The 18,044-nt window shown below is 36.5% G+C and overlaps 1 protein-coding gene across 3 annotated transcripts in view; it reads right to left on the bottom strand.

The window, feature by feature from the left end:
• Positions 1-18,044, bottom strand: part of CDK19 (cyclin dependent kinase 19) — a 114,020-nt gene that overhangs the window by 44,797 nt on the left and 51,179 nt on the right. For all 3 annotated transcript variants that reach the window (XM_027693199.1, XM_027693191.1, XM_027693182.1), the window contains one exon: positions 15,208-15,348. In XM_027693199.1, the coding sequence (XP_027549000.1) occupies positions 15,208-15,348 (141 nt within the window). The remainder of the gene's footprint in view (positions 1-15,207; positions 15,349-18,044) is intronic.

Raw genomic sequence — 18,044 nt, 5'->3', positions numbered from 1 at the left:
AATCTATTAAGACTCTCAAGCATTTATCCCAGTTACTTAGTTGCTGTATGCATAGTCCAAGATAGTGAAGTTTTCTTGCCTTGGAAAAATATTTTCCTTTATCAGATACCACATTATTTACACAGCTTGACAAATATATTTATATTGTTAAAAAAGATTATTGAAAATCAAACAGTTTCACTTTAAAGGATGACATTTGAAATTTGTGTTTTAATATTAACAGTCACAGCCTAAGCCAAGCTGGACACAAAGGCTGCAAGTAGCTATGTACCCTGCCATCTTGGCACAAGTATTGTTTCCTACTCATAACTGCTTCTGCGTTTTTCAGGTTTTCACTCAGAAAAACATCACTTGCTTATCCAGAAAATTTTTTCTTTTTGCAGAATACTTGCAGCTGTTAGTTTCAAATCAGCATCTCCACATTTAAAAATAAAGATTCTGCAGATACCAAGGCAAGGCATGCTGGACACAAGTAAGGAAGGTTCCTAACTTCACACCACTCTCACTTTAGAGCTAGTAACATTGCTCCCTCCTTTCAATCTGTGAATCTCTTACTAGCAATGAGATTGTGTTTGAGGGAAAAAAAAAAACCACAAGAGTTTAGGTATTCTATTCTTGAACCTAAAAACCCCGGCCACAAATAGGTCACATGGCACTTCTGTACTAGGGAAATGCCAGGACCCCTCATACGTTTTCTTGAATAAGCAAAAGCAGTAGGCTTCCTACTTCTCAACAGCATAAATGAATGAGATCCCACTTAAAAATAGTTTATATATACATCCATTAAATAGTTATGTTACATTCTTGGTATTTTCTGTGAGCACTTTCACACGCAGAGTAACACGTTTGGAGCAGCCTTAGATATTCATGCAGCTAGATGAACAAATTAGTTGAGCTAAATAAACCTGTGAGCTAAATGAAAGCACCTCCATCAACATGCCATGGGTACTGCCATGGGCACACTCTTATTGTGTGATGTCTTGCAGTAAGCACTAAGCAACTTGGTCCTTTCCATGACAGCATGAAGGTATCTTTTATTTACCACAGGATACTGCTGGCAAAAGTGTGCACACAGGCAGGCAGAGGAGCTAAAGGGTTTTGAGTTCTCATTCCCCATCTCAGCCACAACAACATCTCCATCAAGAAAATGTGCTCATACTCTGACCTGCAAGTCTCAGATGCAGAGGTTCCTCCGGTTAGAGACTACATTGATAACTGGTAAATGATAACTGAGTTGCAACAGATCAGTGAAGAAATCTCTCTCTATTAATAATGAGTTTATCTATCTGAAGTAATTTCTTACTGTGTTTACAAAGTCAATACAAGATTGAGGTGATGATGCTTTGTCAAATCCATGATTATTCCATTAAGGTTTCCATAATATTTATAGCACCTTTCCAGCCCTCAGTTTTAAAATAACCCAGGTAACATAAAGAAGAGTGTTTAAATTGAACATGTTTGATACAGTGACTTTAAGTGTTCATGGAAATTACTACAGTTTATTAAAAGCTGCACAGTATCTAAAACAAAATGCTAATCTTCTGTCCTAAAACTGTCTTGATTTGTGAATGTAAACAGAAGAAAAAACATGTAAGAAGCAATGAAGGCAATCAAGCCAGAATAAGTTACACAAGAAGCAAGTCATTTCCTTTCTTCAGAAGTGTACAAGAACTTTTTTTTGGAAAATAAGTACATTATTTAGTGTAGCATATTGCTACAACGTGGTGTTTCAGATTCTTGAAGTTTGTTTCTGTCGTATATTGCCAGAATCTTCATATTTATTTTACTACGTAATAAAAATGCATGAAAAGACAATTATGTTAAGAGATGCTTTCATGAACAAATACATTAGGTATTAGTACTACTTGTCCTCATTAATGCAAACCAAAAAGCAGTTCTTGGCAGGATATTAATAGGTGGTGCTTAAATATTTAAGGTAGCCAGCTTAAGACAAGGTGTGGGAGTCTGTTAACCGCTTTTGAAGATTAGGCCCTTCCCAAATTACACACGCAGCACAAAACAAAGAAATCATTAAGTCACCTTAGAACAATTTAACCTAACACATTAACATTTACTTAAAACTTTATTCATGTCTCTGGAATTATGTGCAACACTTTTATAATAGTTCTATAGTAAGCATCAAGACCCTTCTTAGGCATTGAAGTTGCTGTACTGTATCTAATACCATGTGAAAGAGCGAATTGAGTTGACTGGTGTGCCTACAGACAGTTTTCAGCACCAACTATTAATAGTTTTTTCAATCAATTGTCAATCAAGGTCGATTCTAAACGGAAGTCTGTGGTTGAAGATTTTCAACCTTCATGCAAGCTAGTTAATTATGACATGGGATCAGCTTGACATGTCCAAAATTTCTGTAATCAGTAATATATATACTTCCAACAATATAAATAACACAAATATTTCCAGAAAGTTTAATTTTTTGTGGGTGCTTTTTTAAAAGCGTACTGACAAAAAGTTATTTGCTGTTAAAAAAAAAAAAAAAGCCTGCCAGACCCAAAATGGATAAGCCCCCTTTTTTTATTTTGTAAAGGATTTTCCCATTAATCTCCAAATACTTTAGAAGAACTAAATATAAACTAAGACATGGCAGAACTATAGATTGTAACAACTTAAACATACATGACCACAATTACAATATTCATTCTTAAAGCTACTAATGGAAGTCAGAAGCTAAAAAGCATAGGGAGAGAAGATTAGGTACATATAATTGAGTGGGGAAACAGAGAAAAGCTGTTTTGGGAGACAAAAGCCTGAAGAAAGTCTGTCTCAACATCTTTTCTGAAGCAGAACCACCACAGTAGGAAGCATTACTGAATTCAGAACCTAGAGACCTTTAAGTTTTAATGAGTCTGTGGAATTTTTATCTGAGTATGGTACTTCTAATGAGAAACTAAAGAAAGGAGGGTCACTCCACCTGGAATGTGTGAGCTTTTCCCACATAGGGGTCAAAGTATGAAACACAGGCTTCTACGCACACAATCCACAGAGCTCAAAGTTGTGAAGGCCAAAGGGGAGAGCAATAATTAAGACTGTGGATATGGAATACAGGAGTATTTCAGGAAAGTAAAAGCTGAGTCAAGGTTATATGAGTAATGCAAAGAAGTGGCAAAAGGCAGATCAACAGATATGGGAACGTGGGCAGAGGAGCAGGAAGCTGGAAGCAAATGAAAGATTTGTGTCAAGAAAGAAAACAGAAGAAGAGTTGTGAAGAAGGCTCTACGTGCCGAAAACAAAATCTGAAGTAGTTCAGAGCTAATTATAATATTTTTCCATTCAACAATTATGCCCTGTTAAAAAATGAAAAACAACCTGCATAGACATGCAATGCTGTAAGATACTGTCAATTCCTGAGAAACATTCTGTGATTCATGTCAAAAACACAAGCATATTAAAGAATGGCAGGTCAAGCTGCCCTAATTTTTTTATTTTTTTAAATAAGCAACTTCAAACACATAGTACACTTTCAAAGTAAGATACGATTGTCCTTGCTACAGCAAATTTGCCCCACTTACTAGGAAAAATAGCTAAGTTTCCAGTGCTCAAGATTTAGGATTTATCTCACTCTCGATGTTGCCAATAAGTCCTTGGACATTCTTACAAAAATGAAGTACTTAAAATGCAAACAAACTCCCTGCAGAAAAGTTTATTTTCTTTTTTCAGACTGCATAAAGAGGTTAGGCACTCCATCCCTGTTCCTCAAAGATTAAGACTTTTGAAAAATTTACTATGTAACAAAATGCTCTTGAGAAAACCCCTAGCTTTCAGAACTTACCATCAGAGCACTTTATACTTGCTGTTACTCTGTCCCATGTTTTGTATATGCTATGCTCATCAGCTGAAATTCTTCTCTATAGTTGCAACACTGATTTTGAAAATAGTCACATTACAAACTTAGGACCAGGATTAAAATCTAGGGAACCTTTATTAGAGGCAATAATAGCTTTATTACACATTTGATGGCTGCAACATCCCTACAATTAAAAATCCCAAACCTATCAACTCATTTGACATATTGAAATCTGAAGTTAATAGGATGGAAAGAGACACACACCTCACACACCCAGTTCTGAACAAAATTTTGTCTAAGACTGAAGTGCTTCTTGCATACTGAAATCTAAAATAGACATGCACTGTAGAGGGACTGTACCCAAAAGGCTGAATTGTTCTACAAGCTCAACATATGGGTACCAGTCATAAAAAACCAATACCATACTGTCATTATTATATTGCATTTTAGTTACCTGCATTTTAATGAAATAATTTTGAGAAATAATGTAAAGCACTTGGAAATGAACACAGTACCCGTCCAGTTTTAGCGATGTTATGCTAGGCAATTTTATCTCACCTTCATTAAGAAGTGAGTTATCAAAGGACTATGCATTTTCTGCAGGATAAAAACACGCAGGTGAGCAGTTACTACAGAGCAACTAATGCAGAGTGAATCCACACCCTAGACTGCCTTGCTGTAACTTGTTCATGTAGCCACATCCTCTGCATTAGTTTAAGGTTTTCAACTAAATTAAATTAAAACTATCTGAATACTGAAAAAGGATTCCAAATCATATGCACCAAGAAAAACAGCTGTACAGTTTAAAATGTTCCTTCCTCTAGCAGTCCACACTGTCTCTTGGCTGGAGATAATCATGCAGACAGCAGATGGGCAGATGAGCTCCTCTGCCATGGCCCTCCAGTCCACTTTTAGCACCTTGACAGGAATAAATATACCTTTGTCAAAGGCAAAAGTAAGAACTGGGACAGTGAGTAGAGAAGCACACTTACAGCATTGACTGCATGGTACCCAGCATCGCCTCCAGTGCAGCAGAGGGCTGAGACAGCACCACCTTGCATTGGCACAGCTGAATTGAGCACAGACCACTTTCAGAATAGCCACATAGGTGCTTTTCAGACCATTCAGAATAGCCACAAAAAAAAGTTTAGCACAATTTAGTTAATCTATTTCAACACTTAACGCAGACCTTCTCAAGTGTTCCCATGTACACCTCTCGGGAGAGTGAGAAAGATTAGCATCTGGTACTTTTCCAATGAAGTAAAAAGAAAAGTCATTGAGTGAGCAGAACTGTGGGGATCAGCACTTGAGTGAAGTACAGGTTATAAAGGAATAGTACTATATATCCCTATGGACAGGAAAGAATTAAGAATCAAAACTTTCACATAGCAGGAGAGGAAAAAAAAATCTTGAAATGAGATAAACAAATCAAGCTGTTTTCTAGTTAAACATTTTTTCAAACTCAACAAACCACTTGCAATATACACTTAAGTATATTTATGGCACATAAAAAAAATTACTTTTTAGTCCCCATAAGGCTTACTGTTACTGCAAGCTCTTCCCATCCCACTACAGAAGCTGGGACCAAAGAACAGCAGCTCCTCACCACAGCAAAGAGACATGCACAGAGAAATAAGCTTCGAAGTAAACCCCACATCCTAGCAAAAAGCAGCAGACAGCCAGTGACAGCATATGTATTTGCTGAAAGTAAAATTAGTAAGAAGCTACTGAAAAATTATTATATTATCCAGCTATAACCAGAATTTCAAGCAAACACATTATCCAAAACCTAAATGGGTCTGCAATTCTCTTTGGTTTAGCTATCAGAGTTCAGATTAATATTTACTTGATAAACAATCATTCTTAGGGATTAAACTGGAATTCACACCCTGAATGTCAAGAAACAAAACAAACTTTAACATCCCACTGAAAAAACTTCATTTCAGCTGGGCTGGCAAATATCTAAACATACTCACAGTTCTACAGCCACAAAAATAACTTTCATAGCATTAGAAGTCAGTATCAGCTCATTAAAATGTAGCACACTGGAGTTTGCACTTATTTCGTAATTCTAACATTCATCATCCACAAGTGTTACATCAAAAGTAACTACATGAAAGGCAAATCAAAGTAAAAATGTACAAGCGTGTTTCATGTATTAAAGAAGAATGTAGAACAGAAGACACATTTGTGAAAAACTGTCTTTGGTAACAATTGCAGTGTAAGACAAAATGGCTTGAGTAGCTGAAATCTCCTGTTCCAAGGGGAATTTCAGGAATGCAAAATACTGTCTATGGAATTATTTTCTTTGACATAATTTATATTTCAGAACACCAGCTACATAGAACATCATAATGCTAAATTTTGGGATTTGGGCTCAATATTTAAACTAGCAGAACAAGTAGGCATGAACTCCTAGCAGTACATGACTTTATTTTTATTACTTTTTTTTTTTTTGGTTAGGTAAAACTCTTCAATCAAAAAAAGCCCCCCAAAACCCAAAACACCTGAATTGGTTATATAGAAATAAACTAACAGAAAAAAAAACCAAACCAACCACAACCTATGTTCAAAGATTATTATACCAGGAGGAATCAAAGCAACACAGATGGAAGGCTAGCTTGCAGGTGGGAGGGAGGAGTTGAAAATGCAAAACCATAATTCCAATATAAAAAACATTTTTCAGATGCCATCAGCTTGCTTAAATAGAATAAAATGATTTTTACATAGTTTTCTACTACTTTACATAGTAGCACAGAAAAGTTACTGAACTGCTGGGGAAGTGCTTCTAAAAGCCACTCAAAGGAAACCGATGGTGAGTTGTGCTCTAACACCACTGAGGCACTGAACAAAGTGGAATGGGGATCTGTCAGAACACCTGTCATATATTCACATGGACTTTAGCTGCCAGAGGGCAGGAAAACAACAGAGAAGTTAAAATTCTGGTAATACAGAGGTTTGGTATACAGAAAACTGTATGTGTTTAACATTGACTACTTGCACTATGACTTGTCTTGAAATCTTTGCTTCTTCACTGTTAAAACACATGAAAGAATATTATAAATGCTTTTACCAGTGGTCCAGATATCCTGAGGGATTGTTCCTGTATTTATTAAAATATCTTGAAATTTTAATTCCGAGCTGGTTTTATGTGAAATTCAGAAAAAACAACTATCACAATCCTCCCTAAAGATGAATCTGAAGACATAGTACCCAGTTTCTGAGAGGATCACTTTGTATAGTCACTTCATAGACTAGATAAAGTATTTCCTTCATTTCCTTTAATTGATATAACGGTGGTACTTAGTCCTAAGAGCTACAGTAAGGCCAGTGATTTCTGAAACATTAGCCAGAAGCCAGAAGGGATGGAGGTTGGAAAAGACAAGGAGGCCCTGAGATAAGCCATCTGTGACACACCAGCTGATCAGTCATTTTCTGCAGCAGAGCCAGTTTCTTTGACAAAGTTCACACACAACAAAATGAGGAATAAACTAACGTCCTTTGCTAGTCACTGCAGCTTCCTGGATCACTGATCAAAGATGCTTAAAGTGCAAGACAATCTGCAACATTACTGCAACTGCTTAGTAGATCAGCAATAACTACAGCAAGTTTCCAAATGAAGAGAAATGCACAGGAGAAAGCACAAGATGGCAAACAGCATGGAGAACAAATGCGAGTTTTTCATTTTTTTCTTGATTATATGTAGTTACATTAGTTGTCTTCACTGATTTTAACACACTTCTCTTAAGGTTCATTAATTTCTATTACTATAGAAAGAGGTGCCAACCTCTGTAGCTTTATACAGAAGGGGTAATGAGTCCAAACAGAAATAATCCCATAGATGCAGTTACAGTCAATTCAATTATCCCAAAGGTACTTTCTCCAACAGAAAAAAAAAGGCGGTAAGACTTTTACAAAAGAAAACCTTCTAAAAGCAGCTTCTAAACTTTGCATTTTTATTTAGAAGGCAAAATTCGGTTTGCTCACTCCAAATGGTCAGCTGCACCAGTAGGCTAAGCACATTATGTATTTACTAGAAACTTCCTTTGGCAGATGGTATCTAAACTGGGAATACTAAAAAAGATTACATTTTCCTTCTGTTTATTTTATATCAGGGAAAAAAACACATAAATTCCAGAATTATATTAATACTTTTGCTTCCTTGTTGCCTTTTTTCCACCTCAGGAAAAGAGATAAGAGGTCCACAGGCCATATGTCATCTGTTGACTTTAGCAGCAAAACACAGTCAGAAGAACACTAAATCAGTCCCTTTGTTTCTTCTGACTCATCTGAATTTATATCCAGTCAGAGTTTTATGAGCATAAGCTTGTTTCAGAACCTGAGGTAAAGCATTTTTCTTCACCTGTAATTATTTTTATTAGTAAAAATTAATCTACAAACATCTTAATACTCTTGCCACAAACCAAAAGGTATGCATTACTCAGTCATGGAAAAATTGCTGTTTCCATGTACACAACAGAAGTATTAGTCTGTACATCTTCACAGATCTTTTTTAATCATGTGAAGATTAGTTTTTACAAATGAAGGACAAAAGCAAAGTTCTGAGTAATGAGAAATCCACCATTTTTTCATAGGTGCCCTGAAATATATGCTTAACACTTAAAAAAAAAAAAAGAAAGAGAGAGAAAAGCACCTGCTGATAAAACTCCGTTTGTTTTTCAGCATGTAAAATTTCTGGTTCACTTATCTATCTAGAAGCACATGTGCATGCAGATACATGTATAAGCACCCACATACTATTGTTCCTCAGCAGTAAATAAAAAAGTTTATCCTCTCGCTAACCAATACAATAGAGGAAAAATGTGTTAACTTTTCAGTTAGTAAATTCAAATCACTTTCTGAAGTCAAAGGAGTCTAACCTCTTAAAATACGTAGGATTAGCTTGCATTTCCTTTCTTTTGGGAAATCTGCAAGCTGAGTTTGATCATTCATATGGTTCTCTGACATTGTGGAAAGTCCCCTCCACCCCAAAGAGATCATGCAGACAGAATAATAAACAATTAAAAGGCCTGAACCCATACACAGATAGGGAAAAACGAGAGTCAGAAGTGCATGTCCATACATATTCATGCACCCTTCTCGTGCATGCACACACATGATAACATAGAATAGAGGGGATTACAACTACAGTGTTTTTTAAAAAGTTTAAAGAAACTGGTAGACAGGTTGACTCGATATTTATTTATAGGAGGTGTGTGCATGCTCAAACGGATGCAACAGGGTCAAGAAGCTTTTCAAGCCAGTGCAAAATTACTGGCAGAAGGCAGGACCCAACAGTTCTGCATTCCTACACAGCAGCTGCTTGTCAAGAGAGGGGTGCATGAACCTACATCTAAATTTACTTTTGATATCAGCACATAAAAATCCTTCTTTAGAATTGCTAGTAAAAGGGGAGTTTCCCACACTCGTCACTTTACATTTTATTTTTCAAACCCACAGTTCACTTACTTAACAAAATGCGAGTGGGATATTTAAGAACCACTTCAGTTCTGCTACTTTTTAGGTAACTTCTCTTATCATTTATTGGAAAATTTTCTTGGGAGGGTACAGGAAGGAAGAGGGGGGAGTAGTTAAATACTATAAACTAGTAATAATAAGCACCCATTTCTCAAAGGCTTTGAAAAGAAAACATGAACGCAGAAGCAAAAAGTCAGTATCCACTTCAAATTTTAAGTTTTCTGGTGCCTTCATGCGACATGCAATGGATTTTTAGTTTTAGTTTTTGTTAATACTTCCAGCTCATTAGAAGAATATCAAACAACAAAAATAAGTTACCTACATAAACCACATATATTATACTGCTTTCACAGCACATAAAGCAGTAAGCTAAAATTAGACCCATAAATAGCTAGCAGATTGGGAAACAGAGGCAAAGACAAGTTAAGTGAGTTGTGTAATGTGGCAGCAAAATTCCAGAGCAGAGTCCAGGTATAGGTTCGTGGTAAGAGACTGCAGATTTACATACTGTCTAGAGAAGGATTACAACGAGAAAGTGATTGGTTTTTTTAGTTAATCCCTAAACTAAAAGTCAATTAAGTCAACTAAAAACCTAAAAATTATTAGAGCTTTATTTAATTTAATATAATTATATTATATGTATCTATAATATTTAATATAATACTATAATGTTGCTATTCCACACAAACACTGTGATGGATCATTTAAAATATTCTGAGTAAGATAAAAATATTTTTAAAAAACTCCCACAAATTGTCAGAGTTAGAGGATGAAAAAATAATTAGTTCAATCATTTCTGAATAGGCTGTGCTTTTGAGGGAGACAGAAGTTGCAGATGCCCACAGAAAACCATCTGTCTGACCCCTTCAGTTTGGCCTTTCCCTTTCCGCTTGACTTCTGACAGGAGGCTCCAGATAGCTGCAGTTTCCAGAAAACCCTGAAAAACAACAACCACTACATACTGTTCTCCAGGAAAAAACTCAATTACAAGATTCACTGTGTTGTTCCACTTATCAGCTTCAAAATTCTAAAAGGTCTGCTGTCTTTTTAAGTGACAAAAACCACCCCTGAGTTTTCACTACAATGACTTTTCTTCACTGAATATCACCATAAGAGCTGTCCTGCAGTATATAAGGACCCTGCACCCAGAATTTTCTTCAGGATTTATTCACTTGCGTGCAAAAGTCTGCCATATCACCACCGATTCCCTCCCAAAACAGAAACAGGAAAAGTACCCTTTCCTTGCCACTGCTGTTCACGCTTTTTATACTGACATTGTAGACTGCAAACTGAAGGAGCTGTACTTTTGCTGTACACTAATCTCCTTAATTTGCAAAATGACACACAGTCAATTACAACATTCTAAAGCTGTAGTGGGTCATTACAAGAGAAACTGAGAAATTCTTAGTCAACAAGTATTTAACTTTATAATAAAAACACTTTAGGAACTTAGCTTATTTTACAGACTTAGTTTATATGATCATTGCAACAAACAAGTTTTCAATTTCAGAATGCTGAAAGCGACCATTTAACATAATCCCAGGGAAAAGGGGGGAAAAACCAAAACAAATATGCATTTCTCTGGTGAGTTTGATTTCCAACATTCATTTTTCAACCTGTAGTTTTAATAATACAAAGCAGTATTCTAAAGAAACGCTCAAGGACGTAAATGGAATCTTAAATTAATTCCCCAGTATGGATTCTGTGCACTTCAAACATCTCATAGATAATACCTCCCCTTCAGGAAAATACAACCTATTACAAACAGAAATTGCTTTTATAAAGTTCTAAAGGATATGGTCTCTGCCTGGTTTTGTCCTTAAGCAAATAACACCATCTACAGAGAGGTTATTAGCACAATAAAGTGCCCCAATCCTTCCTGTTGCTAACATGAACAGACACTTCAAACAGTATATGGACAATTTCCATTTTTTGACATCCCTGCAAAGTAAGACCTTTGCTGAACGTTCCTGTAGAATCGAAATATTTCATTTCTGGGGGAGAAGGACAAAGATATCAGAACACCCTGAAATACTGTACTCCAAATGCTGCATCTTCTAACTTGCTATTGACTCAAGATATGGAGCACAATACTAGATCCTGTTCAAGTGGGCAGCCCACAGTGTATATAAAGCATTTATAAAAACCCAAAAGCTTAGTACTCAAAGGTTTTTGTTTTTTCTCCAATATCCATCTGTACTAACCTCTTGTTCATGAGAAAATGCCCCAGCAGCCAGCAGAGCCAGCAAATCCTCCCTCCTCTCGTGCACGGCTTTCAGGAATGCTGCTTTGTTGAAAAGGCAAAATTGTCATTGCCCAATGACATGCAATCCAACAACAAAATACCACTCAAGATGGGTTGACAGGAGAACAAGTGTATGGATTTTCATAGACTTAAGTCAACTCCAACGTTTACAGGCTGACACAATGCTATTTAAAGAAATCAGACATCTAGTGCTTCTGTTCCATATTTTATACTTGTTTCAATAGTGCCCTAACAGCTGAATGTTTTTTAACTGACCAAAATCAACAGCTTAGATTAAAAAAAAACCAAACTTGAAAGTCACTTCGCACCTTTCAGCTACTCTCAGGGTAAGGAAGCCAGAAACAAAATAACCTAAATATTACAAAACATTGAAAGATACACTACACTAAATTATTTTCAAACTTCTAGAAGTATGAGTGTGAGTGTATTCAGTGTTTGCCTCAATATGGGCACTTTCCTAAATTTCAACTTGTTTTGGCATAGTTCAAGCTGATGTAAGTCTTATATCACAAGAGAGTCAAGGCAAACATAAAATTATACTGATCTGATCTTTTACGAACACTTGCCCTTTCTCCAAAGACCCAAAAAAGTGTATTTTAACAATAAAATAATATGATCTAATGGCAGATGATGCTAGAGCAGCCTGTAGAGCTTTCTGCCACCACCTCCAGCCTCACGCTGCCTCTGCACCAACTCCTGTTCCCAGTAAGGTCCCTCAGGGAGCTAAACCTGCAGAAAATAAGCTCTGCAGGTGAAAAGTGGATATTTTCTGTGTGTTTAACTCCATGAACGAGCTCACCATGAGTCAGGTGAGCATCACCTGCCAGACCAATAACATGGATGGCAATGCCTAGCATCCCCCCCTAGCAGTGAAGAGGGGAACGAGACTGTCTCCTTGTGGTAACAACTATCCATCAGCTCAGGCCAAGGACAGGACATGTATTGCAAGTCTGCAAATTCACATTGTTCACCACTTCTATTACCCTGTCACACTTTTGCTGGCTAGTGCTGATATTAAAAATAACAACTAAAAATACCATCGTAATTTTAAGGTTTTTAAATAACACATTTGGTGTTCCAGTTTCTTTAAAAAAATCTTTTATTTAAGACACTAGTAAATTAAGATTTAAACAATGTTCTTCATATACCTCTCTAAGCAGGTACTCCTGCAAATACCTAATCTGGCATGTTTCTGTTTTTTCATAACATTTGTTAAAAAAATTATAGAGGTCATTTCCATGGCCGAGGAGAATTTGACTAATATTATGATAAATATTCTTGGAGAATTTAATATTATTTTGAAGCAATGAAAAAAGCATAACATGACTTTTATGGATGTCACCATCTTTGGTCTACATCCAAATACATGTTAAAAATAGTAAGAACAGAGCTATATTAAACCAAGAAAGTACAAGGTGTTTTGATGCAAAATTTGGTTTACATAAAGTGGAAAAATATTTTTTCCAGCAGATGTAAATTAAAACAGCTAAGAGAAAAACACCAAAAAAACTGCTCCCCATCTTAAGAAGACACTGAGGAGCTGGTATTCATGTATTACGCAAGGAACCGATTCCAGTGAAATCATGCCTGAGGTACCGTGCTTAGTAGCAAAAATCACAAGTATGAGCATATGAATAAAAATTACAGATATAAAAGACTTTTCATTCACTGAGGATTTAAACTGGTTACTAAATTATTATATTAACCTTGAAGTTCAAGTGCCAACAGGACACATCCAGAATAACATCAGGCTTTTTCTTACCATGTTCAAGATACAACTATTTGAAGTACCTGAATTCTTCAGGAATCCACAACAAATTTTAAAAAGGCAAAGGATTCTGAATACACCTTTAAATCACCAGCGTATAAAAGCAATTTTCAAAATGGCTTCATTTGTCTTACTGAGGTATCCCGGAATCCATCTGCCTAAATTTACTTGTAGATCAAGACCACAAAGATTTCACAAATTTCTGTTCTTCTCCCTTCTCAATTATGCCAACATCTGTCAAGCACTATCATTCCAGAGCCATGAAAAACAGTGTTTTTTGTAACAGCAACAATCATCTCCCAAAATTCCAAGAGGAAAGCCGGAGACATCAGACACCAGCTTTGCTGCAACGTGTCAACCACAGATAAGAACTGTAAAGTAGCAGCACTAGTCAAGCAAAACACCTGGTGCTGCAGGCTGGAAATAGCAACACCAGCAAGAAAATTCTCGAGGGTATTTGTTATTATTACCTTAATTACTTAGATCTTGTATTTCCTATCAAAATATCAAGTTCATATGCATGGCATTTGAGTGTATATATATTTAAAAGTTCCATGAATGCATATTTCCCTTAAACATAGTTGGATATAGACTTCTCAGGTGTTCCTTCTCAAGCTGTAGCTAATTACTTCTGAGCACTCTGCCAGAACAACAGCTGTCTCCTTAGGAAAGTAGTAATTGTATCATGAAAATCAGGGTTGTACATGCTTCCTGTTTTTGGTCGTAGCTACTATTCCAAAGGTGAGCCCTCTCCATCTCCCCAGTATACCAACATTTAGAATTTAACAGAAAAACTGACAATAAACACCAAAGAACAAAGTAAAAAAATGATCTATACCAAAATCTGAAACCCGTTGTGGCCGCTGTTGTTAAGTATTACAACAAAAAATAGATAAAATTTAGTTCAGAAGATGTCCGTGACTTCTATTCCAAGTCTGCCTTAGTTTATTCATGTCTTTCAAAAAAAATTTGCTCTACATCCAAAAATTAATCCAAGCCCCTGTTTACTATTAAAGACTCAAGACCAATCTATGTCTCACAAAACTTAATTAGTGATTGTAAGTTTCTGGACATGCAGCCCTATTTTGACATACTGGGGCAACTATGGAAAAGAACCAAATAAAAGCTGTGGCTTTATACCCAGATTACACTACATTTCCTACCATACCAACTAGTGATGTTTGGTGTATTAACCATCATGTTTGTTTGTCTCATGCCAAATACTCTAATTACAATGCAAGCGGCAGCATATTCACATCAGTATTCTTTTTGTAACCTGTGGTAGCACTTCAGTTCAGCATGAGGAGCGATGGAAAACTTTAAAGGGAAAAGGGTAACTAAGACAAGGCAACTGGCTGCCCTTGTAATCTGCAGTCAACTTAAAGAGCTACTTCAGGTCATGAGAAATTTCAAGATGATAACTCTTTTATAGTTCTCTTCCCACGGTCAGAAAAAACACCACATGGAAAAGAAATACTCCATGAAAAACTATTCTTTCACTAGCTTTTATGGTAACTTGCACATAAGCCAAACAACGTACAAGGGTATCAATCACTTTCCTACTTAAATGCCTTTTCAAAGTCACACATAAACTTATAAGAATGTTCGACCAACATATATCAGCCGTCTCACATACTGTTTTTGGATATCGATAGCTGCAATCCTATTACCGGATCTAGTATCATTGTCCGAGCTCAGATGACTCAGATAAAAACAATGTGAAAACATAGTTTGTTTTCATGTTTAAAGTCTCAATTGGTCTCCTGCAACAATAACAGGAAGAGCTGTACGGATCGATATGCAAGATTACTAATAGGGACTTTTCTTGTCCTACCCAACAACATACACGTGGAACTTTCCTGACCAGGTAATACATGCCACACTTACCAGATCCCTGTGAAGCACCCAGTTTGCATGGAGGTAATGGATTCCATCGAGGATCTGGTAGAGTAGGGATTTAACCATAGATCTTGGCAACTGCATGGGCTTTTTATTTGCTTTTGAGGCACGGTGAAACTTGATAATATGCTAGAAATAAAACAAGTAAAAACATGAACTAAGTTAGATAGGTAAAAAGGTGGGTGGTTGTGTTTTCCTTTGGTTTATTTGGTTTGTTTTAACTACTAACATTAATGGAATGAAATACAAAGTTTGTTGAATTTTGCAGTTAAAAGTAATAGTGATGTGTTCACAATTTTCTTAAATTGTTTTCATTCTCTGAGTTGCTTTAAAAAACAGCTGTCAAGCTTTTGTTAGTGTCTAAATACTGGTTACTTACCTTCAGTAAAGGGTCTTAGACATTCTCCTCCCTCCCTCCTCCCCATTTGGCATCCTCTTATCCTCAGAAGTAAGAGCAGAAGCTTTCAAACCAGCAGTATCCACCAGAAGGAGGATCACACTCTATGCTTTCACACTTTCCCTCCTTGTCTTCAAAAACACCCAGGATGTGTTGCATATTTGCAACTCCTCTAGTGTTGCCCGCTAAATCAGAATCCCAATAGACAAAGATTAAATAAATATTTTTAAAAATATTTAAGGGGGGGGGAGGGAGTAACTCCAAAAACCCTCACCATAACATTAGGGTAAGATCATGTTCAAACATCTAAAAGTGGTTATCTTCTTGCTTCTAAGTGTTGGCTGCATACTTCATTGATGATGACAACAAGCTGGTGGCTCTTAGATTACAGAAGTCAGTCAGCCCACTAGAGGACAAATACCACTTGAAAACACGGAATGCAAGAAGCGACCCCAGCATTAGTCAGTTGAAAGAATAAAAAAATACAACTGAAAGACTGTTGAGAGATCATGAAATATTAATAAACTAATTAATATTTATTGTAAGATCACTGTGGAGATGACAGGTTAGGTTTGGTTTTGCTACACTGTACAAGAAATAAATTGGAGTGAGGCCATTCTACCTTTTCAATCCTCAGACAAGATGGGGCTATGCAAGGCACAAACCCCATCTGAATATACTGTCATTCAACAAACAACTAAATACATTCAATCAGATGGGGAAAAAAAAATCTTTTTGAAGACAATTCAAAGAAGCATCTCAAATAACACAATAGTTTTCAATTATGTGCCTTTTGAAAGATGGAAATAATAAAGGCAGTTTGCATTTTTACTGAAAAGGATTCAAAATGCTAATCTGTGGAGTGACAAGACTACTAATTACCCAATTCTTTAAACAGGATTTGTCTAGTTCAAGATCATTCCCCTCCCCAGATTAAAGAGGTAGCCAATGGCTGTGCTTTCATTAGACCTCTGCTCCCCCCTCCCACCTCCACTCCCATCAAGTTTGTCACTACGGTTCCCAATGAAAATGGAAACAAGTTGATCTTTCCTTATGGTAAATGCTACCCCCAGCAGTCACCAGTACTTTAGCCATTGTCAAATTGGACTTAGCACAAGTATAGACAATATTGTTTAAAGAGAAATAAGAAAAGCAGAATAACACAAGTAAATAAAAGAAGCCTGTTTACTCCCTATCAACAGCGTTCCCACAGAGCCTTCCACTACTACATGTACAACAGCAATGGCTGTGTATTAAAAACCAGTATAAATCTAAAGGATTATCAGTTTTTAATACCCACATGACAATGAGTAAACAAGACAAGCTCTCTTAGTACCTGATCCTTCAGTTGTGCAATCACTCTGAAAACTGTAAATGGAATGCCTTAAAAAATCACTTCCTTAGAAAAAATTTTTATTGTCATGTTACAAGAAGATTCTCTCTCATAGCTTCAACTGGGAGTCCCTACCTGCCAGTACCATACAACGCTCACTGAATAATGACCTTCTCGTGTAATAACAATATGATTTATAATGCAGTAATGATACCATAAACTCACAAATTAATATATTCATTAATATATGGTATGAAAAATACAGCAGTACTAACAGGCAAAGGTCATACACACAGACCCATAAATCCAGTCCTGCCCTTTTTCAAGGTGCATGTAATCGATAAAAGGGATTTCTATACCCATTTAAAAACTGACTACCATCCATACAAAACATTACTCCTTATTATAAAGGCACCAAGAAAATGAAACTGAAAAAGGGTCTCATGGGACACAATGGGACATAATTAACTACAGATATGTTGAGGAAGAACAACACATCTGGCTCTGCCTCTGGCCCTACCTCAGCCACTCCAGTACCTCCAGAGGTCAGGCATGTGACAACATCAGGCTGGTGCCCTCTGATTTCTAGCCCTGCCCTCCCATGTGGCTCCCAGAAAGAAAGGCTAAGGAAACAAGCTCCTATCTTGAAAGGGTTTTTGAATTGTAGAAGTGAATTAAAACTGATAGTTTTGCTTGAAGCAAGCAATATCACTAGATAAAATCCAATTTCCTGCAAAAGCAAATAAAAACCATTGTTGCCAACTTACTCTACCGAAGTTTATATCCATCAAATCGCAAACATCACAGTTCAGAGAACTGAATAAAAAGTAAACTAAAAACCTAATGCAGGGCCAAATACTCCAGAGAACTGAAAAGCTGAATTTGCCCCACAGCACTGGAATGAATCCACAGTGTTTGTGACCAAATACTACTACAAAGAGTTTTCTAAAAAAAGCAGTTCATCCAATTTCTTGTAAGCAACTAGCCATATGAAGAAAGACCAATACACGTAACCAAAACTAACCAGAAATTTTAATGGCAATGTCCATCTAAGAAATAAAAAGGCAAATAGGTGCCAGCAAGCCTAAACTTTCT

The sequence above is a fragment of the Neopelma chrysocephalum genome, unplaced genomic scaffold (assembly GCF_003984885.1).
Source record: "Neopelma chrysocephalum unplaced genomic scaffold, ASM398488v2 Primary Assembly neopelma1_23, whole genome shotgun sequence".
Taxonomy (NCBI): domain Eukaryota; kingdom Metazoa; phylum Chordata; class Aves; order Passeriformes; family Pipridae; genus Neopelma; species Neopelma chrysocephalum.
This window is presented reverse-complemented; position numbering and strand designations above follow the sequence as displayed.